Below are 27,133 nucleotides of genomic sequence, written 5' to 3'. Positions count from 1 at the left end.
CTGACTTGAACTGAACCAAAAATGGCGTATCTCCTCCTTCATTGGATTCAGAGATGCCTAATATTATTTAATTACAATTACTAAAACTCAATTAATTTCTTCAAGAAATTTACACGGATGTTCTAACTTAACAAGTTAATCGTAGTTTTAAATAAAAATTAAAGCCAAATATTCGTTTTATTTACGTTTAGATGTATAAGACTCTCTTCCATTTTCCACGTTACCATACCACGCATACGCAGTCATGTACTATTGCGGCCAGGAGTTCTTAGCCACCCTCGTCCAGCCAACCCGTGTGTGTGGCAGCGTCGCATTCACGAGCACAGAAGTTGCCTTCGATGCATTTCTGTCGAAAAATATTCCTTCGGCATTGGGCTTGTACTAATGGCTAAAGCAATAGTAATATATACTTTGAAGGTTTGACTCTGATAACACGAATATATCATACTGATTATTTAATAATTTGTTTCTCGTATAGAGCCAACCAAGTGACAAATATGTATATTTGGTTCCACTCCACGACTTCCTGGAGGTTTGAACCGGCTAACACAGAGTGAACAAGTTCGAAGCATTCGTTTGTTAACAGGAGAGAGAGAAAGAGAGAGAGAGAGAGAGAGAGAGAGAGAGAGAGAGAGAGAGAGAGCGTGTATGGAGGGCGCCTGTGATTTCTGGAATAGTGAGGTGGAGGCAGACTGGCGCAGGGAAATGCAAGGGATGAGAAACCCTGGATTCCTGTGATCCATTAAAAGCAGGCCACAGTGTGAATATTTCTTCCATCAGTCACTATCACTTGCCTTGCTTTGAGATTATATATATATATATATATATATATATATATATATATATATATATATATATATATTAGGATTGCTTTCGTTGGAATAATGAATTAGGAGATAATTGCTGTTGATTTAACAAAAAGCTGTGCTAAAGAAAGTAATTTGCCTCTCTGTCCAGAGAGAGATATCCAGTTAATGAGAAAAAAACTCATGAGTTTACCAAAAATCTCCAGGCGCCAACCACCAGAGAGAAAAGAAATGCGAACATAAGGCATTTAACAGAATTTACGCAGCCTGCCAAATTATTTGACAAAGTCAACTAGCGTTACCCAGAATATAAACCATCTTTCATTGTCCGACGAGACGTTATCCAGGGATAAATAAACTCCTTCATCAGCCAAAGGAAAAATTCCCTGTTTAGCTCGAGCACCTTATTTACTCATATCGCATAAAATTGTATCTGTAGCCGGAACGAAGCCCCTTATCCATGGCCTGGCAAACTCCCTGTAAAAAGTACCCGGTACTATTTTCTACCGACAGACTGAGTTAAGCAGTGAGACTCATCTTTCGTGTAAGGGAATCCACCCCGCCTCTGTGTGTGTGTGTGTGTGTGTGTGTGTGTGTGTGTGTGTGTGTGTGTGTGTGTGTGTGTGTGCGCGTGCGTGCGTGCGTGCGTGCGTGTGTGTGTGTGTGTGTGTGTGTGTGTGTGTGTGTGTGTGTGTGTGTGTGTGTGTGTGTGTGTGTTGAATTGAGTCATCTGACTTGTGGAGCATGGTATGCGGGTTGGTAGGTTGGTGACTGGGTGGGTGGATTGGTTAGTATAGGCTGGTTGTTTCACCGGCGGATTAGGTGCAGTGAGTGGGCGAGAGAGAGGGAAAGGGTTGTTGGGCTGGTTAAGTGGGGTGCAGTGGGGTTCGTGCATTGTTCAAGTTGGGTGGGTGGTAGGGCTACCTGTAGGACAAGGCAAGAGACGGGTTTCTGTCGTCCTACTTTTGAGACATACTGTATTGAGTGAGGTTGTGGGTATGTGCGTTGATGGGTGGCTGTGCAGATGGATGGACGGGTTGTGGGAAAACAGGCCACTGGGGTTAGGTGATCTGAGTTAATGTCCGAGTTGGGAAAATCGATGCACATGGGATATTATTCTGGAATCATGCTTAAGTAGGTATATATGGCCAGTGGGTTACAACAGGTCCATCGTGCAATACGTCTGTTGGTTAAGAGGTCTGTGTTTCAACTGCACGCATCAGTAGGTGATATAACCACGTCGGATAACAGGTTTATGGGGAAAATAGGTTCATTATGAAAAATACATCCATGGGTATACGTCCATGTAGGAAACCTGCATCCATAGAGAGATTCAAGGTCGACGGAGAAATTGGTCAGTGAGGACAAAAAAACATCAATGGGGAAATTTAGTTCGTGGGGAAATAGGTTACGTAGAAAAGTAGGCGTTTTTGAAAAAATAAGTCATTAAGGAAAATAGGTCCATGGGGGATTGTGCTCCGCGTGGTGAAAATGTCCACTGATGAAAATATTCATGGGCTGAAAATAGGTCCATAGGGGCATACACGTACTGTAAACATACATGGAGATATTTACAATAAATGGGACCTAAAATATCCAACTTTTAACAGCGATCGTTGCCTGGAATTAGGCTTACCACTGCACACCTTGGACCAAACAACCATTAGCAAGACCCTATTACCACTTCGTCATCCAGTCATTATATTTCATAATTTACTTTCATTTAGTCATTTAGGCACAGAAAGCCAACCGAAACAAAAGGAAAAATCCCTGTTTAACTGTGTTGAGCACCTCATTTCTCCACCTCATTCCTCTAAAATTTACGGGCACCCGCTTCTCTCTCTCTCTCTCTCTCTCTCTCTCTCTCTCTCTCTCTCTCTCCTGGTAACAAATGAATGCTTCGAACTTGTTCACTCTGTGTTCGCAGGTTCAACCCTACAGGAAGTTGTGGAGTGGAACCAAATATACATATTTGTCACTTGCTTGGCTCTATACGAGAAACAAGTTATTAAATAATCAGTATGATATATTCGTGTTATCAGAGTCAAACCTTCAAAGTAAATATTACAGTTGCTTTAGCCATTAGTACAAGCCCAAAGCTGAAGGGATAATTTTCGACAGAAATGCATCGAAGGCAACTTTCTGTGCTCGTGAATGCGACGCTGCCACATACACGGGTTGGCTGGACGAGGGTGGCTAAGAACTCCTGTCCGCAATAGTACATGGAATATTGCTATAATTATAGGAAATTTATACATGTTTTTACATGATTATTGTACATAAAAGCTTAAACACAGTAGCATTTAATTTATTAATTATAAAGAATATAAACCAGAACACTAGAGCAAATCTCTGGGTTATTAAACCTCTTTTAACCAGAACTATATGTTCTCCGGTAAATTCCTCTGCTTTTTAACAACTAACAAGGACAACTATAATAAAAAGTGCGCATATACCGCTATACAGTACACAGGATATCTCCTTCTGGGAGAAATAGTTTCCACAATTTTTTCAAACAAACAATGACTCTCAAATGCCAAAGTACAATACAGGCTGTAGTATAATCCTCCTGTTTTTAAAGGTTTATCCCAAATCTGTGCACATTAAGAACAGTCTTTTACAAATGCAGAGGTTCGAGATTGATTCGGGACCATATGGGGCACTGCTGAAGTGAACCACCATATGGGGCTGAATAGAGTGAAGCACTCTACGTACTCTGAGCCTGATATACCTTTAGGAGTTACTGTCAACGGCCATATAAGAATTTGAAAAGCTCCTTGTGTGTGAGGAAGCTGAAATGAAGAGTCATAAAGAGCTTCTCTCAATTGTCTCGCATCTAATAATATGTTAATTAACTGAAGAAGCTGAAAGTCTCCCTGAAAACGATATAAAGTAATAGTTAATAATCCATGCCTACTGTTCTGAAACTTTGTCAACACCTAGTGAGATTTTGCTATAATAATCAGCAATACTGAAATGCACTGACGCTCGGTTTTCGAGGCTCCACACCTATAAAGAAAGACCTGGCCTAAACTGTGATTTTGAAGGCAAAATTCCTGTTGTCTCTCCTGCTTCCCTCTCCATGAACTTTGTCTCATGAATCCGCAACAGCAGACGCAGATAAATCAAAGATCAGTGTAATCATTATTGGTTGGTTCCGAGTAACGAGAATTTATCAATTTCCCCATAGAGAGAGGCAGAACAGGCGACAATACTTTTGCTGCCGATAGTACATGCATTACTTCTTGTTTCTGAACAAGTGAACGACACCACACGGACAAATCCTCTCTGTGATCAGTTCTAGTGGTTCAATATTACTTTGGTCACTATCTGTTCACATTCTGGTAACACAGTTATTAGCTTATGCTTATTTAAGATTCATTTCCCGGCTTGTAGCTGCTACAGAATACGGAGGAATTTTCATGTACAAGTGTATACACAATTACTGATCCACCTCATTACGGTAAATAACGAGACCGTGAGCAATGGCTTTCGAAATCCTGTGATGCTACCTATAGAGTCCACCAGACTTTTTACAATATTACCGTATGTGTTTCAATACTTTCCAGCTAAAAAGTGGTCTTGCTATTGTCCGCTACTGTTCAATCAACACAACAAATAAAAGCACCCTTGCGACTCACGATGTGGACCTAAGCTCTGTTCCCCCAGATGCTTCAGTGTCTGGTCAGTCTGAATGACTAATAATTCAGAACTCGCTGTTCTGTGTTACAAAAGTAATGTACGTGAGGGGTGTCGATATAAATTATTATGTATTTGTTATATTCTGGTGCGTATACGTAATTATATACCGTATCGTTTATAAAGGCTGCAATAGTCTTGCATGCGTCGGCTTTGTCACCAAATGATAGCTCTCCACGCTGCTCGATCATTGGCAACCTCCCTATTGAGTCCCTTATCCCCTAATGATGCTATTATCAGAGTCCACCATGATTTAGGCAATAGGGTCTAGGTAAGAGCTTTAAAACTGTGCAACCAAATGACGGATGGATTTTTTTCGTTATCAGGAGTGCATGAATTCATTATACATCTATCTATCTATCTATCTATCTATATATACACACTGTAAATGAATAGTGTACATGCAAAAAAAATCACTTACAAACTGTATGTACATAAACACACTCTAAATACATGTATGTTTATATACAAATATACATATATACATACCTATAGTTGGCTCTATCCAGTAACACTACTCCGTTACCCTTGTCAGGTCGTAAAATAACTAAGGAGTTGTCAAATTTCAAATCCTTGCGAGCAGCATATTCTTCCTTCGAGAAAGAATTTTGTGTTTTTCACTTATAAAAACTAGAAAAAAACCAACTGCTTAAACTATTCCTAAAATAATCAAACGTTCTACCCTTGTCTAAAAAAAAGGCATGGTTTGGTAAAATTTTAAAAAGTTTCACTCTCATCTTAAATGTCGAGACCAACTGCCTAGCCCCGGGCTCCTACGCTCCTCATGAGGCAATGTAGGATTGGATGATGGATGGATGGATTCTCAAAAGGAAGGAAGTGAAATAAAAAACTATGCTTCTCGGGAGGGAATGAAAACTTGAACCCCATAGATAAAAGGAACTTCACACTGCAGAGACTTCTAGACGAAAAGTTATAAATTGCTCTGTCAGGAGACAAACCTTGGGAGTCTACAAAACATTTTTCTTTCTTTCTTTTTTTTTTTTTTGCTGATGTACAAATACAGTTCAAACAAGGGTGTTTACGTTATTGCGTTCAGTTAAGCTGGTCAGATGTACACAATCAATATAAGAAACCGCAGATTTTAACTTTACCAAAAACTTATCCAAACGAAGTTTTAATGATTTTAAGTGTTTACGATTCGTTTTAACTCCACCAGTAAGTTTACGTTGGCAATTTTTATACAGGCGGGTAGGCTGAAAGTGTTTACTATAGGTTTTAAAGTTTAAGAATGTCGGAGTTAGGTCATGAATCTGACAGGTGTTGAGAAACTGAAGATCCAGGTCAACTTTACGTAACTTTTGATCCAGGGGCTGACTGTGTCTGTAGACTTCAAGCACTGGTTCTCCATCGATTTTTGATCACCGTAGCGATACTCTCATGCTGTGGGATGCGGTATCCAATGATGGCCATCAATATAGTAGGGTAAATACTTTCAGTCTGCCCGACTATCTGTATCTATCTATGTATCTTTCTACCTATCTGTCTATCTGTCAATCAATCAGTCTCTCTCTCTCTCTCTCTCTCTCTCTCTCTCTCTCTCTATATATATATATATATATATATATATACACACACACACACACACACACACACACACACACACACACACACACACAATGACAAATGAAGGACGATACAAGAGATTCACACTACCTTGCCACTGGCTAATAACGACCGCTACAACGACGACGAAAGCATTAGTACTACTACTTAAACCAACACAAAAAACATCACAATGTCTTCCTGCAGAGCTAATAACGACCACCACGACTACCACGACGACCACGACAACCACCACCACGACCACCATGCCACCACCCCCACGACATATGTTTGGAGACTACGACGATGACGCCAAGAACATGACAGCGCCTCTTGTTTTCAACACTTCACCGGACGCAGCAAAAGGTGAGCAGGGCCGCAGCATGAGGGGACGAGGGGTGCAGGGAGAGAATGGGGGTTGATGGTAAGACAGAGGGAAGTACGGGAAGAGGAGAAGAAAGTGAGGGGAGTAGGGAATCAGGTAAAGGAGAGGAAGGGAGAGGAGTGTCTGAGTAGGGGATGGGAAGAGGGTATGAAGGGAATGGAAGGCAGGAGGGCAGTGGGGTGCAGGAAGAATAGGAAGAAATGGAATTGGGAGGCAAAGGCATGCGTAATATTGTGGAGATGGATTTAGGAGGTATTGTGGGGCAGAAGGAGCAGAGGAGCCAAACAGAGTAGAGGAGGTAAAGGGAGAAAGGTGGGAAAGGGGCAAGCAGGACACATAACACAAAAAAAAAAAGATGAAAAACGGTGACGTGGGAAACAAGGAAGAAGGGGAAGTAGGGGGATCAAAGGGAGGAGCAGCATTTGGAAAAGGGGACTGGGGATTGGGGGGAAGTCAGAGAGATATGGGGTACGGGAAGGTTCATGGAAAGAACCAAAGGGAAGGGAAGTATTTTGGAGTTAGGGATTTGGTGCGGTAGAAGGAGCGAAACTGGATGGAAGGAGAGTAGTAAGTTTGAAGGGAAGTAGTAGGAGGAAGGGACGTACTAGGAGGAAGGAATGTAGTAGTATGAAGGGAAGTAGTAAGGGTGAGGGGAAGCAATGGGATAGAATGGAAGCAGAGGAGTGGAAGGATAAAAGTAGGGGGAAGGGAAGTAGGAGGGAGATCGGAAGCAAAGGACGAGAAGTAGTAGGCGAAAGGAGAACAGTGAGGTGAAAGTGGAGTAGTGGGGTGGACGGGAGGTAGTAGGAATGAAGGATAATAGTATGGAGGTGGATAAAGTGAGTGGGGTAAAGTACGTGGAGGCAAAGTGAGTGGGGGTAAAGTGAGTGTTGGGCAAGGAGATGGAGAGGTAAAGACAAAAGCCTTCAAGCACATCCTAGTCAATCTAACCAGTTCACTACTATCATATATAAGTACTGTCTGTTGTGAATTACTTTTGAGCCTATGTATCAGTGTGTGTGTAAGGTCTTTATTTATATCGCTTATAACCCCTTCAATACGAGGAAGCCACATTTAATCTTTTCCTTGCCACCGCCACACGATTTTACCCAGCTCATAGGAGAACTCTGGCAATGAAGGAGTTAAAGGAGACTGTTCTTTTCCATTTCAAAGTAAGCCAATGCCGACGATTATAATCAACCGATAGTGAGTCGTAAGAGTTTGAGTACTAATTTACATAAAATCGTTCTGTAATAACCAAAAGAAAAAAGAAAAAACAGACATCGTGGAAGATGTGGTAACTGTAGCCATAAGTTAATATGAACGTGAACTCAATGGACTGCAGGCTGAAGTTACCCCTCTCTTGCAGTCCACCATCCTCCCTTCGGAGGATAGAAAGGGAGATAAGGGGCGCTTATATGATCAGTCAGCGGAGCTGCTCGATTATATCGGTGCCATCGCATGAAGGCATTCCTCTCCAGCACTAGCAATCGTAGTGAAGGGGCTATTCGCAGTTCTAATCCTTTCACGGATGTGTTCCCTTACCATATGAATGTTCAACCTCTTCACTGCAAGAAGTCTTCCCGAAGTTGAACATACAAATAACTTACAACAAAGACTCCATCGTACTGCAGGAAATATGGAGATTGCGCCTTACTTCCCCCACTAAGAAATGTGCTCCACAAGACAAATAAAACCCCTTGGTGGTAGACAGAAAAAAAAAAAAAAAATCCATCAGCGCTGAAGTAGATTAATGGCATCACTAAACCATTTCATCGAGACAAAAAAAAAATGCTGAAAAACACATAACAAGGGAAGGTAAAACTGTGAGGTTGCAGATATAAGTAAAACAAAGATTTCATTGTACTGAAGAGTTAAACACAAATCCTAAGTCAGAGAGAGAGAGAGAGAGAGAGAGAGAGAGAGAGAGAGAGAGAGAGAGCAAACAAATAGAGCTATTAAAAAGTAAGTAAAACTAGGTCACTGTCTTGAAGACGATACAACAATTTATACTGTATTTAACCTGAACTTTGATTGTCATCTTTTAAGGTGACTGCTGAATTGTAAAAAACAGATTATCACTAAAATATCAGGTTTGTCGTGAAGAAGTGCTATGGAAAAGATGCAAAACCATAGTATTGTCTTTTGCCCCCACTGAGCTACGTGAAATAAGAAGCAAAGCGATGAAAGTCTGGGTCTGGATAAGGTAAAATGGGTATATTAAATCTTTCCGAAAAGAAAAAATTAACATGGTCATATGAACATTTCTAGGAGGGTATATGAACATCAGTGCCTGGTGGCAGAAATGGCAAAATGATGTCATCGTCTTAGGGAAGTTAAATTCCATTACCAAGCCTTTCCGCGAGAGAAGGAAAATAAGAAAAAAAAAATGGTAGTGCTCCGAATTAACATAAGTTGTATTCTGCGGTTCGCCTGATGTCTAAGTTAATTTCTCAAGGGAGCGAGGCTCTTAAGTTTTATCCTCTTCGACCAAAGGAAAATTTTAAAAGTCGGTCTTTGCTGTCACCCAAAGATTTTATTTTGCCACTTCAGATAAAAATGTCTGAACTGAAGAGGTTGTCTATAGTCTTAATTACCCGTCCCCGCCTAGAAAGGGCTCGCGGACGGGTATTGTGATCACTCGGTTTATCTGTTTTGTTATCTGTTTGTGTCTGTCTGTCTGTCTGTTAACAATTTTACGCGAAAACTACTGGCGCGATTTTGACTAAAATTAGAGGGATGATGGGCCATGACCTTCTGATCATCTGATTAAATTTTGGGCCAAATTTGGCCAACGCCAAGGCTGTAGGCCCCAAAAATGAAAAAAAAAAAACAATCGTTTCTTCGCCATAACTCGTTTCAAATTCGTCATATCGATATGAAACCAACACCTAAAAGTGCATCTTTCAAATCTGCATCCTATAATATGTCTCATTGCCTCAGGGGGTCATCCTCCAGTTAATGGTTGGGAGGTTAATGTCAGGTGGGTCGGGCCCAAAATTTCAAATGGGCAAAAAACCGTCAATTTTCATCCGATATACTCAAAATTTGATGTGTGACATCTTTGACCTGATATCCTGTTGTGCCTATACGTCGGCACTAAAATGACTGCCGGGGACGGGTTTATTGAGCCTAGGCTCCGCTTCTTGTTGGTTCTTTCATCCCCAGGCGCTCTCTTATCTTGAATTAAAACGTCGGGTAACTAGATAACTGAAATAAATTATACATCACTCATATGAAAACATATTTCCATTTAAATCTTGCTATCACCCGACGATTACATTTGTCTTAGGTAATACATTTCGAACTGGAGTGGTTACATACAGTCTTCATTGCCGGTTTCATCACCAGTTATCTTATCCTGAATAAAAACAAGTGGGTACCTATATGAATAAAATTAATCATACATCAGTTGTTCCAGGTGCTGTTCATCTTGACACCAATGATTTACTTTCCATTCTCTTCCTACTAATTTCAGAAGATTTTATTCGGCGTAGTGGAGACTTCTTTCAACTGGGGGAATGGATACAGCCTCCAATCGCCCTTCCAGTACGAAAACTTTTTCTAAACAGTATAAACAAGAATAAACTGTAAAAAAGATGTCGCTGCACTGAAGGGGTTGAACTTACAAAATAATATGGCAGTGAAGGAGAGAAGGAGATCCATACTACTACTAAATTTTTTCCAAGAGATTAAAAAAAGAAAAAGGCTGATAAAACATGATGAGCAGAAATGACTTCCCAACGCTCGAAATTAAGTAAATGTGTTCCTTTCCCCGGACTTACCAGGTGTCTCTCCAAGTTAATTTCTCACGGGACGAGGACCCCCAAACTTTTAAGAGTTGACGACAGGTCTTTCCCCGCCTCGCAAGACACCCAAAGTTAAACTGTTTCTTGACGCTTTCGATACGATGGCGTGTTTTGTGTTTTAATTACATTCCTGCATGACGATTTTATTGAATGATCTTGTCTGGAAAGTTAATCAAGAATATATATTACCTCTATAGTTCAAAGTCTCTCCTCCGCTGAACAGAACTGTCTGGAAATTACTATAATTATGTTGAAAGATTTGTTCTCTGATTGAAGGACTGATGCAATGATGAAGCAAATAATGGTAATAATAATAATAATAATAATAATATTATAATAATAATAATAATAATAATAATAATAATACACAAAGACAACGAGACCTGAATTTATTCTTGCTAGATTACCTCCTGACAATTGACATTTTTATTCATGCAAAAGGAAGGGACCAAAGGCTGGAAACTTCGAAAAGTTGTCCATTTCACAGAAGAAGAACAGGAGCAGAGCCAAGATTAACATCTGTTCACAAGATCTCTTCTGTCGAAATGAATATTGAAGACCAAGGGGCGTGTCCAGGTGGCATATTAGATACTGTAACGCCTCAGTGATTTGTATTACGTATTATACTTTAACATTTTTGTATTTTATTTATATCGCTTTAATATCAACACAGTTCGCAGCAATAACATACAGGTCGATACTGAGTCGTACTGTGCAGGATAAATCGTAAAGGAAGAGATATTACGAAATCTCCAAAACCACTTACAATACGGTCCTACATCTGATCGCTACGGTTCGAGAAAATCCCCACCTAACTCAGATGTGGTTTATCTCTTGAACTATCGTGGTCTTTTGTAATTTCAACTCGATCGTCTGGGAAAGAGAAAGAGTACGGAAAAAACATAATGTCATGCTACAGAATTAAATAATGGAGATTTTTTCTAACTTATTCAGTGAGAGAGACTATTAGTAAGCTGACTAAAATCGTTGTAGGTGGCAAGGATAATATGAACAAGTCATCATCGAGGTCAGTGGATGGTTACTTCATTGATTCTAACTTGGCCCATATTCTTTATCTTTTACAGCTTGCTTCACGCAGCTTGGTGCTAGAAAAAGACAACAGTACGGCTCTGCATCCTTTACACTGCACTTCTTTGTGACTGGCACCATATTCTTGCGTTAATTGTCCGTTACAACTCAGCATTCAAGATGGAGAGAATTTAGGCTAAGCAAGAGTGAAATGCGTATAGTAACACTCAATATAATCCTCCTTACCATAGCTAGCAAAAGTTATCCCCTTCAATACGAAGAGGTATCTTCTATATTGAATAAAATCGAATGCCGGCAGTAGGAGAAACACACAGTGTTCACCGTCGCACAAAAAGGTCATATAACTGTAGACTGATACAAAGCTTCACAGCGAGGGACACTATTAAACCACACATTAGCGGCAACCAGAGGAAATTACAGGCTGGCTCGTAAAAGAACAGCACTCCACTAGAAACTTACATGCCAGTATCTTATGTGTTACGGGGACGGTTCAGTCGGCATCTTATGTTTTGCGGGGACGGTTCAGTCGGCATCTTATGTGTTGCGGGGACGGTTCAGTCGGCATCTTATGTGTTGCAGGGACGGTTCACTCAGCACCTTATGTGTTGCAGGTAAGGCTCAGTCGGCATCTTATGTGTTGCGGGGACGGATCAGTTGGCTAGTGTGGGAGTGGATGCATCAGTGGTATTAGAAAATAAAAGACGCAGGGTAGATATTGATACTACTGACTGAGCCGTCCCCACAACACACAAGAAATTGCCCGGCGGAGTGGAAGTGGAATGTCATAGGCCACGCTGTACATCATAAACGTATTGCACAAAGGTCGGAAGCCATAGGGATGCTGTTTCCAATATTTTTACGCTCTTGTAAAATCCGACACATCATATTTCATATCGGTAGTGGAAGTTAGGGCTAGGAGGCTGATGGTGGTGGTGGTGGTGGGGATGGTGATGAAGATTAATGGGAGGATAGATGGTTGATCATGATCATGTAACATGTTTAGGAGGCTGAGTGTGATGAAGATTAATAGATGGATAGATCGATGAATGGGTGGATAGGTAGATAGATAGGTGGATGATGATGATGATGATATGTTGCTCGGCTACCCTGATCGAACGCAAGGTTTCATGACAAAACCACGACTAGTAGGCTACCACCGCCACCAATTTATTCATTTACTACGGACTAGTAAAGACCTCCGAAGCTGAACATTTGCTTCACAATGTGTATGGAATAGGACGAGCCAAGAACTAATTATTATTCAGGTAAAGACGAAGATTCATTGACAGGTTACCATTAACTCACTCACTCTCTCTCTCTCTCTCTCTCTCTCTGCGCAAAAATGAAAATCACGGTAAAGAAAGGGAATTGATCTGAAGTTTCTTGTGAACCCGGACGTTCATTCACAAATAAAATTACAATCAGTTTACTATCATAAATTAGACTTACTTTCGCAGGGAGGACGAAAATAGGACAGCACGATTTTTTTTTTTTTCTTTACCTGGCTCTTGTTCTTTCTGCATAATTATATCCGAGGAACAACGAGGAAGTGACTGAAGGTTTAATTGTGAATCCGAAGCCGAGGTCGTGTTGTTGTAGGTCATGGTGTGTGTGTGTGTGTGTGTGTGTGTGTGTGTGTGTGTGTGTGTGTGTGTGTGTGTGTGTGTGTGTGTGTGTGTGTGTGTGCGTGCGTGTGTGTGTGTGCGCGCGCGCGCGTGCATCAAAATTTATGTAATGCCATTAAACAGTTATGCTATTGTTGTTAGATGCATACAGATAAACAGAAAAAAAATTAATAAAAAATATTACCACCTTGGCGATGGTACAGTACCAATGGCTTCACAATGATTTTCGAACGACCGAGTAAAGCATTATATTCGTCACTCTCGATACTTCCTTCGCGCTAACTTGACGCTAATCTTTATCCTCTTTCAGCTCATTTCACGTACCCCAGTTACAGAAAAAGACAACACTACAGCTCAGTACCATTTTCATAACGCTTCTCGGTGACTAGCATCACATCCTAGTGTTAATCTCTTGTTACAATTCAGCATTCAAGATGCAGAGATGGAAATTTTAAGAAAAGTTAGAGATAAAAGAGTAAAGTTATTTGCTCCCCTGTTCCTCCTGCTGGAGCTATCTCACCCCATAAATAAGTGCAAAGCAGGCTTAGGATTATGGTGACGATGATGAACGATTTTATTATTCTAGTCTAGTCGAAAACAATGTAATTGGAGCGGAAATAACTCAAAAAAAAATTCCCCAAGATACACGCAACCGTCGATTACAAAGCAAGGTGCCTATTTCTGTTCGAAGTACAATTTAATATGCTGGAGTAACGAGACAAAATCCAAAGATTTCGTGATTGAACCACGATGTCAAGCCAGGGCCTTGTCGATATAAAATAATATACTCTTTTCACCTTAATCTATCCTAGATTTTTCTCATTTTGCAGCTTATTTCAGGCAGCTTAGTGGCAGCAAATGTCATTACTGTGACTCTATATCCTTTCTATAGCATTTCTTCATGATTTGCAACATAATGATGGCGTTAATCTATTGCTACAGCTCAGCATTTAAAAAATGTCATTTTTAGGCCAAGTTAAGGTGAAAGGGGTGTAGCTGCACATGAATCAGCATAAGACGCAAAGTAAATCGCAAAGCAGGGCATGCTACGGCTCTCAGACACAACCAGCACCGCGAACTGCAGCAACATCTCCTGCTGTGATTGTCCTGTACTAATATGCCCGAGTCTGACGCTGGCTCTTTATAGCCCATTACGAAATATTAAGGAGCGCACACTGAGACTGCACCCACCAGAACAATGACCAGGTGTAAACAGCCGTCTGACAGAGAGAGCATATTCCGTTGTCTGGTTTTGTGTGTGTGTGTGTGTGTGTGTGTGTGTGTGTGTGTGTGTGTATGTGTGTGTGTGTGTGTGTGTGAATCAGGAGGTGTTTGTACAGGTGGTAATATTGTGGTGGGTGTAATGGTGTTGTACTATTCTAATTCCTGTCATAACCTGCTAAGCACAAATTTCCTCTAGCACTAATGTGAACCTTCTCTCATTTATAACTCTTAGTGGTGGACGTTCATTTTCACTTGGTTAAATATTCTATGTTACATTCAGAAAAATTCTAATTATACTCAACTTCCTTATTTTCTATAGTCTTTTTTTCATCATAGGAGTGACAAGTCCTCAGAAAGGTTAAAATGATTATAGTTCGCTAAGTTTTTTGGCAAAGGTACCCCGCCCCCCTTGCATCTACTCAACTGACGTATAGGCCAAATGAATGATCCGTAAACTGCGCTTCTCTAGAAATTCACGTGGCAGTATCATGTGTGTTGCGGGAACGGGTCATTCGGCTAGTGTGGGCCTGGTTGTGGCATCTGGAGCAGGAAACTAATAAATGACGGAAGAATGATACTGATAATGCTTATTGAGCCATACCCACAACACACCAGAAATCGTCCAGCGGAGTGCAATTGGAGAGTTACATATTGGCCACCTTGTATATGTGAGTAAGGTACAGCATCAGCTCTTCCTAATACCAGTTTCATTTCGCTAAATGTACATTATTTAGCTTAATGTGTCACCATCACCCACACATCATATCTATGTAATAATCATATCTGTGTAACAATATATCTCTTTAAGTTTAGCCAGCTACTCCTAGACGCACGGACTGATTTTGATGAAACTATGCTGGAACACTCCCTACGATCCTAGACTTTGCAAAAACATTTATGGTTCAAAATAAATAATTTATCTGCGAAATTCTTATCGTTAACCCCTCAATGGTCTCTTTTCTCTAACGGAGCCAAGTCCATTTTCTTCGGGCTTTACCATATATTAGGTTATTCATACACATGTTGTTTATTTTAAAGTTCAGGAAAATAAACAAATGGTGACTGACCAAAAAAGCCTTGATGGCGGTCTTACGAGAGTAATATTAATTTATAATTGTTTTCTAATTAAAAAGAAAAAAATAAATGGTGCTACCGTATATGTTGATAGTGATATAACACATTTACTTGTATAATGAGAATTTGCAAACTTTTTCGCTCGTGCTCCTTCAAGATTCACCCAGTCACGGCTCAGCATTCAAAGTTAGGGGCGTGGTCCAGCTTGGCCAAGGTTAAATAATGGACGATAATCTGGCACTCTCTAATACTGCCATCCATTCCTTGACTGTGTTCTGACCGGTTTTTGATCGTGGATATGGCAACATGGTAATGAAGTAGAATCCTTATCTTATCAATGAGTGGATCATAAACATGTGTACGGACATTATATAACTGATTATACCTTACTGGATAAACGGCTTGGAGGATCACTACTGAATAATGATAAATTCATTCTAAGGTATATGTTTAGTATTACTGTCATGATTTAATCGGTTCACTACCAAAAATCTCTTAAAAGCAGAATAAAATTGTCTGGCTGTTGGAATGGGGATAAATGTGGATTACCTCAAACACCTTCACCACACAGGGTCTCTCATAAGCTGAATAAAATCGTGTGGTTGAAGCGAGTGTAAACCCTAAATTTACACGTCATGGTTCTGTAGGGTTAAGTGTTAGTTGGGGCAATGCTTAGGAAGCCTTCTTAGCTGTCATTTTCTTATCATCTTAGACTCACGGTGGGTTCCCAATTGTCCATTCATTTATTTTGGGTTGTATTCTAGGTGTATCTGGAGATTTTGTAACACTTCCACCTTTCCGATTTATGATTTATTCTTCATCTTACATGTCACTGTCATCTTGTATATTATTTATACAAACTATGACTATAATCATGAGGATAATATATATATATATATATATATATATATATATATATATATATATATATATATATATATATATATATATCATGTAAAATATTAGTGAAAAATACAAAAAAAAAAAATCGCTATGAAATAGGTGCTACAAAGTTTCCCACGCTACCTAGAATATAGCCTTAATCATTCAATCCACTGCAGTCTGTTGGTCTAGTTTAAAATATCGCTGTAGCTCCTTCGCTATGAGGGGTCTCTCCTAACTAGAATAAAATCGTCCAGCGGTGGCAAGAACATATAAGATGGTTGGTAAACAGCGTTCCATTTCCAACTCACTTGGCGATATGTAGCATGCAGCGGAGACGGCTCAGTCTGCTGATGTGAGCGTGGGTGTGCTAGCAGGAGTAGGAAATTAATTAACGTTGCCTGATAACGCAGACTCAGCCGCCCCCGCAACACACGAGAAATTACGCGGCGGAGTGGAAGAGGAGTGTTATATATGAACCATCCTGTATATATAAACAAGAAATCGTATTGAAAGGATTTATGAAGACTGCCTCTAACCTTTTCAGTACAGGAGTTCTGCCCTAACCTGACTAAAATCGTGTGTTGGTAACACAGATTAAAAAGGACATCCATCGTACTGAAGGGGTTATTAATAAGTTGCTCCACCTAGGTAGCCAGAGTGTACTGGCTACATATGCATTCCTTCATTGTGCAGACTAAATTGGATAAGTGCAGCATTCCTGCCTATATAACAATGGTTAGTGTTGTATCTGTCCCTTACTATATAATATAAAGCATTATTGGACAAATATGAATGCCATACTCACCCAGTTTAGTCTGCTCAGTGAAGGAATGCATAACTAGCCAATACAAAGAATCATGTCGCTAGACCAAGGGCCGTATTCTCATGCGTTTAGGAGGCTTTCTTATATCTTTTCCTTGGCAGTATGTTTCTCATGTTACACTTCGGCAGTACAGTGGCTGAGTGATGGTCGCAGGGAACCGGACGATAACGGGCCACGGTTCGAATTAACATGTTATGCTGGAGGCTTTCCTGTCGTGTAAAATCAGGTCAAGGACGTTGGCTGGTCTCCCACGGGTTAAATGACCAGGCCCACGGTAGCCTATTATTGGCTCTCCCACGTCCGTCGCCCTCCGGGATGTCGAAAATATTAGTGTGCCAACTGATAAGCAAGAGGTATCAAGAGAGCCTCCATGCTGACGAGAATTCTGGCCCAGCACATGCACCACACATTTCTCCTCCTAAATTAAGACAACATAGTAACTCCCTCTCTCCTTCACTTCTGGCTGCGTGCTGCCTGGCGGCGTCCTGTCACCATCCATCCCCCTGCCCTGTTTGCCGCTGTCTGCTGTCTCTGCCACTGGTGCTCTCTGCTCTGTCCTGACGCGCCCAGACCCAGGGGTGCAGTCAGCGCCCTCCAGGGACCAACACTATGGCACCAGAAAGTCCAAAAACATAGCTAGGATAAATATTTTAGACACCAAAGCAAGTAAGATATTCTGCCTCCTATTGGTTTTAGTGCTTTCCGTTTAATGTCAACCCCTTCAGTCCGAGGATGTATTTTTTTATTCTTGCAAGCATCAGACGATTTTATTCTGCTTACAACAGCACTCTAGCAGCGAAGGGGTTAATGCAAGCTATATATAACTTTACCAGATGGAGAGTCTCTCCAAAGCAGAGTAAAATCGTCTGGTATTAGCAATAATGTAATATGCGTCATCCGAGTGAAGTGGTTCACTCTTTTGACATGGTGACGTCTTTTATATTCATTCTTTTCATCACCAGACGATTTTTTCCGCTTTGGTTCAATACTGCCATCATTAACCCCTACTTTAACAGGGCTCTCCCCAAAGCTGCATATATTCGTCTGGTAGTTGCAAGAGTAAACTAGACAAAATACGTCATCGGACTGAAGGAATAACTCTTTGGCTGCGGTGAATATAAGTAAATAAAAACGTTTGAACTCAGCTTGAATTAAATTAATGAGTTTTCAGTTCTTGCTCCAAAAGTTTATCCAGATGATTCTTTTAACTTTTTGCCACTATGGGCTTCTCTGGGCTTAATGATCATAAAATCGCATAAAGTTGGCGTGTACAAAATACACAAGAGGAATATCGCAGTCGAAGGGTTAGGGTACTATTCTTATACTGAGCCGTGTTCTCTTTGGCACGGAAGACATAGTGTACTTCTTCATTTAAAGTTGAGGACAAACGCCGTGAGGTGCTTAGCTGGTGTTATCTCCATAACTTAGGTATTCGGGTCTATGGCAAGTTAAGTCACCAACTACCCTGGGATAGAGGGCCACTGCATCATCCAAGGACATAAAGTGATCTTACCACAGTTATCTCCCCTATGTGCTGCCCTCGGTACTCACACAAAGGCTGGATGGACAACCGAGTCGAGTGGCACCAACAGTCTGCATCCAGGATTTGAGCCTGGCGTTATCAGGCCGACAGCTTAGTACCTGGAAATGCTAATCGTATGGGAACCGTGTCTTGTTACATCTTAATATTTTCTGGTATGTTATTTATATCCATTTAATAACGGCATAACTGCATCTCCAGCAAAAGGATATCAACCCTCCCAGTCATTTAAGACTTGCTCAGCTGAATAAATCTTCCGGCGTTAGCAGTAATAACATACCAAAGTTGTCACGACCATGGAGTTAATGGTGACAGTATTAACACTAAAGTTCCTATGACCCTCTCGGGTGATCAAAAAGATCACCCGACTTTAGTTGGGATACACTACAAGGTTAGCTCTCACCATGGGGGTTAATGTGCATGAGACAAAACAAATGGCTGAGAAAAATGTTAAAGTCTTCTAAGCCAACGAGAATACGAGCCTTTTAGATCAAGGGCAAAACTGTAATCAGCTTTAAGTAAACCTGTAGATCAACTAGCTCCAGTAACTTTCTAACGTCACCGAGGTTAACCACTTCACTACGATTAAGCATTTTTCATAATCCTTTTTGTTGTCTTCAGACGCTTTTTTGTCAACTTTGAAGAGACTCGTGGAACTCGGGGGATTTTAATGAGATCAATGAAAGTCGTCCAGAGGCAACAAAAACCTACTGCAAAAAGATATCGTCGTACAGAAGGGGTTAACAAACTAACCTCATCAACCCCTTCAACCCAATTCCGCGTTTTCTCTCTCTCTCTCTCTCTCTCTCTCTCTCTCTCTCTCTCTCTCTCTCTCTCTCTCTCTCTCTCTCTCTCTCTCTCTCTCTTTTATGCTATTTACAGGCGAGTTTACAATTAAGATCTCTAGTGTTAAGGTAATTAATGAAGGATAAACCTAAGCCGATGACGTGTTGTTCCAGTCTGTCCCTCCTATTTACAGACTGACTGACTGGTTGATTGATTAAATTAGTTTATTAAAAAGATCATGGCAGGGTAACAACAGAGGACATCGCCGCCTTTAACAACAGGATAAAAAGCAGAGTAATGAGTACACACACACACACACACACACACACACACACACATACATACATATATCATCGGCTATTGGAAGTCCATTGCTGTACAAAGGCCTCCCCCACTTTATTCCACGAATTTCTTCACTGAGCCAATCTCTGCCAAGTTTTGCGTGCAAACTTCTCTATCTCGTCTCTCCACCTCCAGACTGGTGTTTTTCTGCTACGCTTACAATCTCTTGGGGTCCAATCAGTCAGCCTCTTGCTCCATTAGTTATCCCTTATTCTTGCTACATGACCTGCTCACTTCCATTTCTGTTCGTTTATAACTTCTATAATGTCTTTTACTTTAATCTGCTCTTTTGCCCAAGTCGATTTTTTCCTGTTTCTTAAAGATATTCCCAACATAGGCCTCTCCACTGCTCTCTGAGAACGGATTAGTTGTTTTTCCATCGATTTTGTCAGTTTCCAGGTCTCACGCCCGTACGTATAATATATATAATCATATATATACATATATCTATATATACATCTATCGATCTACCTCTCTCTCTCTCTCTCTCTCTCTCTCTCTCTCTCTCTCTATATATATATATATATATATATATATATATATATATAGATAGATAGATAGATAGATAGATATGCTAAGAAAAGAACCTTGTGACGGGTCGCTCAGCACTTGTACAATACAAATAAGAGCCGGTTCAGAACAGCGCTTCGCTCTGAAACAAGTGCTTTGTGTAGCACATATTCAAAATAAGTCGTTTACGAACAGCTGCCGCCGCCACCACCACCACATATCCCACCACAACCACCACAGCTAACACCCCACCGCCACCACAGCTAACACCACCACCGCCACCACAGCTAACACCACCACCGCCACCACAGCTAACACCACCACCACCATCACTGCTGCTACCACCATCACAGCTACCACCACCACCAACACCATCATCACAGCGAATTCCTTTTTCTGCTGAATAAAATCGTCTTCTTAGCATCAATGAAGTAACAGACATCGAAATGTATATATGCAACCCCCTCTTCTCTCTCTCTCTCTCTCTCTCTCTCTCTCTCTCACTCTCGATACATGAAACTAAATGGATGTGACCTGCCACATTTTTCCGCAAACGCAATGTGTAACATCAACTGGGACAATTGTTAGGGGTAAAAACACCGTCAGAAAATTCCAGTCGACATGAAAATGAACCCTGCACACCTGGGACCCAATGCCAATCATCCTGCCAAGTTTCATTTTTTTTTTTTTTCAGTTTTGGCTGCGCTACACCCGCATACACACGTACATACACAGACTCTTAGAATTATACTGCACATAAGTATGTATGTATGTATATATATATATATATATATATATATATATATATATATATATATATATATATATATATATATACATAAATGTATGTATATATACATATACACACACACACACACACACACACACACATATATATATATATATATATATATATATATATATATATATATATATATATATATATATATATATATATATATATATATATATATATATATATATATATATATATTGTGTGATACGTGTGGGCGCTCACCATCCACTCATTCGATGTAGTGCTGCTCTCGGGTGTCTGCCCTTTCCTCTCCCTCCTTCTGTCCTTCCCTTCTCTTGTGTCTTTCTTTTCCTTCATTCTTTCCTTGTCCTTCTGCCTACGGATGACTTTACACTCCCTCTTCTGTCTTTCTTTCCTTCATTCTTTCCACTACCTTCAGCCTGTGGGTGACTCTACACTGAGTGACAAGCCAAATGGTTTCCTGTGCACCAGGAAACCATTTACTACGCTGGGTGGTAACCATATAACCAAATTTTGGGGCCTGATGGTTTAGTGGGTAATTACTGCTCTCCAATCAGATTGAGCCGGTGAAGGTTTATATCCAAGGGATGGTTGAGGTTGATTGCTCATGTAATGCCACTCAGGGATGAGTGAGGCTGGTCACTCTCATCTTAAATGTCGGGACCAACTGCCTAGCCCCGGGCTCCTACGCTCCTCATGGGGCAATGTAGGATTGGATGATGGATGGATGAATGGATATATGCATATACGTATACATATATATATATATATATATATATATATATATATATATATATATATATATATATATATATATATATATATATATATATATATATATACTGAATAAAATTGCCTACAAAGCAGAATATTAAAGTCGCCGAGGTTCAGTTGTTAATGAAAGTTATGACTAATCCCACCAGTTTGAAAAACATCCCCTGAACTGGGTGGAATCGTCGGCAGATGGCAAGAACACATGAAACATTCGTGACATGGACGCCACTTCGTGCGGCCGGCAGTATTAACATCAGCAGGTTGCGAGACCTGAAAATGTCACTTTACTGGAGTTAATCATTCCATTGAAAAGGTATATAAAAAAATAAGCTTCGGATCTGAGAGGTAATGGCTTGTTTCAGTGTAATGCGAAGGTAGTTAGAGACATAACAACGTCGTCCACAGCTCATGAGGACAGTTCCTGCCTAAGCACTGCGGGAGGGAGGCATCATGCCAAGCACTGAAGGTGGCACGCTCAAATCCAGAGATGATCACTGCCACAGTAATAACAAAAATGAGCCAACTAAAGCTGCTGATAATCATTAAAACTTGACGTTAATACATGTGTGATTTGATGGTGGCAAAACACAGTTGGTATGACTTTCCTTTTGTCACACTCTTGGCAAGATGATGCCATGTTAATCGTACCCACGGGTCAGCTCTAATGCTTCCTCAAGGATACGAGTACCCAAGGTTGAAACCCCCTATCTTGAGCATATTAAAAGTTGCACACCATTCTCGACGAATTTTGAAAGTTGTGAACCACTTACTCAACGCGTTCATACAGTAAGTAACAACATATCGTTTATGAACGATATATTAATCTTTGACTATAATGTATTTGAGTAAATTAAGACTCGCAGAAAGAAGAGGCTGCTACAGACACTAACTGGTATTCATTAACATATTTAAACGCCTCTTAAGTGTTTTACTGTGACTAAAGAACAATGATATGGACCTCGGGAAAGACCTGTATTTGTGATAGTTGGTGTGGTTTCTTGTTACTTTTGCCAATTCATGGTCAAAAACTGAATATGATCGCCTAGATACAGCAGCACTATACTATGTAGTATCCTTCACTCTTAACTGAACCATACATTACGTAATATTACCAATATTTTACTATTAATAACATGAGTTACAAGGGGTACACATAAGGACTCTTTACATCAGTTATAAATAATTTAACAACGATTAAGTAATACAGTTTAGGAACTGTTAATCCAGTCAAGCAGGGATCCCTCCTAAGGTGAATAGCATCGTCTGTGATACCTGGTATATGTGTCGACATGACACTGAAGGGAATTTTAAAGATTATTTCAAAGAAGGATGCATTATACTTTTGACTTCAATTCTCTGATGACAAAAACTAAACTAGCAGCCAGAACAGTTTCGATTTTTCTCAAAGAAATGGCTAAATTATTTTCATAGCGCTCCATCTGCAGCATTACCATGTGTTTGTGACACTGACCAAAAACTATAATGTTCAACAAATTCTGAGTATTCCATTTTACCTCCCGTATCATAGCATTCCAATATTTTCCAACGACCAGCATTGTTTCAACTTTTTCCCGAAATATACTGAAGCTCATAATCATTTACTATTAATCCTCTACATATGATACTAGAGATCAATCACCTCAGCTTCAAGATTTTTCATACTTTTTGCAGCTTATTTTCCATGTCTCGGTAGTAAAAAGCAGTATGTGGCTCCAACGCCTTTCCACAGCAATTCTTTGTGCTAGCACCATATTCTAGTGTTAATCTAATGTTACAGCTCAGCATTCACCATGAAAAGATGGCAATTTAAGACCAAGTTAGAGTAGATGGGGTATACAGTAGTTGTCTGATTATTTTTCTCCTTCAATAGGTTTCCCACTGTAATTTTAAGGCTGTCCAGAAATATTTCTTAACCTCTTCAGCGCGATGACGCCTTTTTTCATTTTATTTCACTACCACCAGACGATTTTATTCGGCTATCTTATTGATGCAGAAAATATTAATTATGACTACATATAACCTCTCTGACTCGGAGGGTCCATCCTACAGGTAAATAAAATGCATATTGAAGACAAGAGCAAAACAGAAAATATGTCGTCGACTTTCCTTCATTCATACTTTCCTCCATTATTATTTCCCACATAACTGGTAATTCCAGTCACTGACTAAAATATTGAAGTGGTAAATTACTCTTCGCACCTGCTATACAATTCTCTTAATAGATTCCTTTGATTTGATCTCTGAGACTGATTAACTGAACATGGATCAAATAATTACATCCATGACTTAACGAGACTGGCTTAATGAATTTATAAGACCATTGCTTCATTGGCTGTATTTCTATGATTAGTATGGCAACTTCAGGACGAGCTGTATTAACTCACTGTGTTGGGGTTACTGGTCTTCATAAATTTAGCGTAGTCTCAACTATCATAAGCGCAAGACAGAATATGCTGGCATGGTGTAATGTAGACGAACGCTGAGAATTGATTATGCATGTGATATTGATATGACATATGCAGGACAGAGTTGTGTGGCTAGAAGTCTTATTTTAACACGAGTTCTCTGCTGACTATTTCGTGACAGATATAGCAGACTTCAGAGAAAGTTGTTGTCAGTATGATCGGTGCTTTGAGTTGAGCGCGAACGTCCACCAGTTAATTTCCCCCTCCCCCTCTCTCATATGTAAATACATTATATATATATATTATATATATATATATATATATATATATATATATATATATATATATATATATATATATTATATAAAGAAGGGGGAGAGAGAGAGAGAGAGAGAGAGAGAGAGAGAGAGAGTATACTGTATATATAGGAACTTGCTTGTATTGCCTTGAACAGATTAAAACTGCAATGTATGTCGCTTGCCGAGTTGCGTGGCGCTAAGCAAAAAATCCAGATAACTCTAAAATACGCCATCATCATACGAGTTGCAAAATATTCTCCCATAATGGATTTAGCTGGTTCGTCACAGAAATCGGGTGATTTAGCTTATATCACGCCGTTGTACAGCAACAGCGTCTGGCTCCTATCTAGGAGTTCCCGTTCGATTCCTGGCTTGAGTATCAAGAGCTCCACATATGCGTGTTATGTGTGTTTCTCCACAGTTTATATAATATTATATATATATATATATATATATATATATATATATATATATATACATTGGTCCTTTTTTTCTGATTATCTACTTGAGAACATTTCGAAGCCTTGAATGAAAAGTAATAATAAATAAACGAATTAATGGATATATGAATGTATGGAATGTATGAATAAATGAATGCATTGAAACATGCATGAATGAATGAATAGATGTGTTGCATATCTCACTGGGTGGAGCAATCTGGTGACAGCCCATGTTTTTCATTTTTTCTCTGCCAGATTCAAAATCATACCAGCCTCTCTGAAATAACAAGAAACTGAAGAGAGAAACCCGTTTTGTACACAGGAAAAATCATCCAATATATTACTTGCCCAAGTGCCAGGGGATTATCTCATCCTCTTCATGCCCACAGTGGGGGTGGAGGGACATTGGTTACAAGACTGTGACAAAGTGAGATAACTTTGACCTGGTCGTGGTGTAGTGATATGTTGCCTGGCTCTCACCTGAGAGTCCCGGGTTCGATTCCTGGCATATTGGTAATATACTGGAGGAACAGGAAACTGAATTAGGACGATGACGACGAAGACGCTGATGAAAGTCATAATGTAGAGACATTATGACAAGTGTCGGAAGGAGGTGGAAGGAAACACGGGTGAAACAGAGGTGAGTTTTATTCCCGACTAGTTTCGCCTGTGGCTTCTTCAGGGCATAGCCTGACAGCCGGCAGAGGGCGAGTCCCCATCACCTGCATATAAGCTCGGCCAGTCCGTGAGTTTTTCAGCACCCCTGAAGAAGCTACAGGCGAAAATGGTCGGGAAAATAATAATGACAGTGATGACAATAATGACGATGATGGTGAGAATGAATATAAATGAAGATGACGACGACAACAACGACGACGATGATGGTGGTGATGATACTGTCCTGTTGAAGGAAATTTACAATTTAATGACTGTGCCAGCGAAAGCAATTGAAATATATAGGTTTTCACTTTGATTTCGAGCATCTCATTTTCACTCATTTTCATCCTTCCTTCCCGACCCTGACTTCTAATATCGAATTCATTATGCTAGTATGAATGGTATTAACCCCTTCATTACGAAGGGTTTCGCCTGTGCGAATAAAACCCTCAGGCATCACCTTTATTTTGCACGTTAACTAAAAGAAAGACGTCCTCTTATTGAAGGGTTCCTTAAAGAATTGAGTATAATATAAAGAGACGTCCGTACTAAAACACGTCCTTGTATTCATGTGGCTGTGAGTAAATGCGTTCAGCACTGTGATAAGGAAACTGCTAAAAGGTTTAAGTGTTGTTAAAATTAAATGACGTCCTCGCACTCACGTAAATTAGTGTAAAATACGAAACTGACGCCCTTCTGGTACTGATGGGGTAAACTGTATTTAACACAAAATATCTGTTCTCTCCCTAGCCGACAGAGGACGTTGACAGAGTTACGGAGGTGGTGGTGGTGGAATGGCTATATCGAATGGTGGTAGAGTTACGGAGGTGGTGGTGGAATGGCTATATCGAGTGGTGGTAGAGTTACGGAGGTGGTGGTGGAATGGCTATATCGAATGGTGGTAGAGTTACGGAGGTGGTGGTGGAATGGCTATATCGAATGGTGGTAGAGTTACGGAGGTGGTGGTGGAATGGCTATATCGAATGGTGGTAGAGTTACGGGGGTGGTGGTGGAATGGCTATATCGAGTGGTGGTTTGACTTTCGTGGAAGCAGGATCAGTATATTCATTGCAGTGCTTTTCCCTCCTCTACTCTACAGATAACAGCGGCTGAATGATGGAGGTGGTGGTGGAATGGCTATAGCAGTGTAGTGGTTTCATTCTAGGGAAAGGAAAATCAATATATTCCCCCAAGTACTCTTCTCTTCCCTCTTTTCACAGACAGCAGGGGCTGAGAGAAAATGGAGGTGGTGGTGTAGTAGCTGTAGTCACGTAAGAAAAATTTATACTCATATTCCTCTTCTCTCCCTTACAGATAGCGGGGGCCGGGAAAGTGATGGAGGTGGTGATGGAGTGGGTATAGCCGCGGTGGTGGCGTGGACGTGCTGGTGGTGGCTGGCTGGCTTGCTCTAGTAGTGACCCTGCCTCGACTCCCCTAGCCCATCACACGCAGTTGTCTTAATAATAACTCACTTTCACTCACCTTCATCGTACCTCCATCAGTGTTTTCTCGCTCACTTTCATTTACAACGACTCAATCTCCATCATACTCCATCTCATTTCCCCTCATCTTCAGCTGTAACTATTAATTCCTCCCCCCCCCCTTCATCTTCATGCCAGCTCTCTCATTCATATCCATTCACATTCCCCGATCGACTCA

At 40.4% G+C, this 27,133-nt stretch overlaps 1 protein-coding gene across 1 annotated transcript in view; it reads left to right on the top strand.

Moving 5' to 3' along the window:
- LOC145396559 (lachesin-like) overlaps nucleotides 1-26,886 on the top strand; it is a 189,043-nt gene extending 162,157 nt beyond the window's left edge. The window contains exons 5-7 of the mRNA XM_080269933.1: nucleotides 6,276-6,434; nucleotides 17,514-17,609; nucleotides 26,789-26,886. Of these exons, the coding sequence (XP_080126059.1) occupies nucleotides 6,276-6,434; nucleotides 17,514-17,609; nucleotides 26,789-26,886 (353 nt within the window). The remainder of the gene's footprint in view (nucleotides 1-6,275; nucleotides 6,435-17,513; nucleotides 17,610-26,788) is intronic.
- The last annotated feature ends 247 nt before the right edge of the window (nucleotides 26,887-27,133 follow it).

This window comes from Coenobita brevimanus, chromosome 38 (genome assembly GCF_032717465.1).
Source record: "Coenobita brevimanus isolate Jiangsu-jjx chromosome 38, ASM3271746v2, whole genome shotgun sequence".
Taxonomy (NCBI): domain Eukaryota; kingdom Metazoa; phylum Arthropoda; class Malacostraca; order Decapoda; family Coenobitidae; genus Coenobita; species Coenobita brevimanus.
This window is presented reverse-complemented; position numbering and strand designations above follow the sequence as displayed.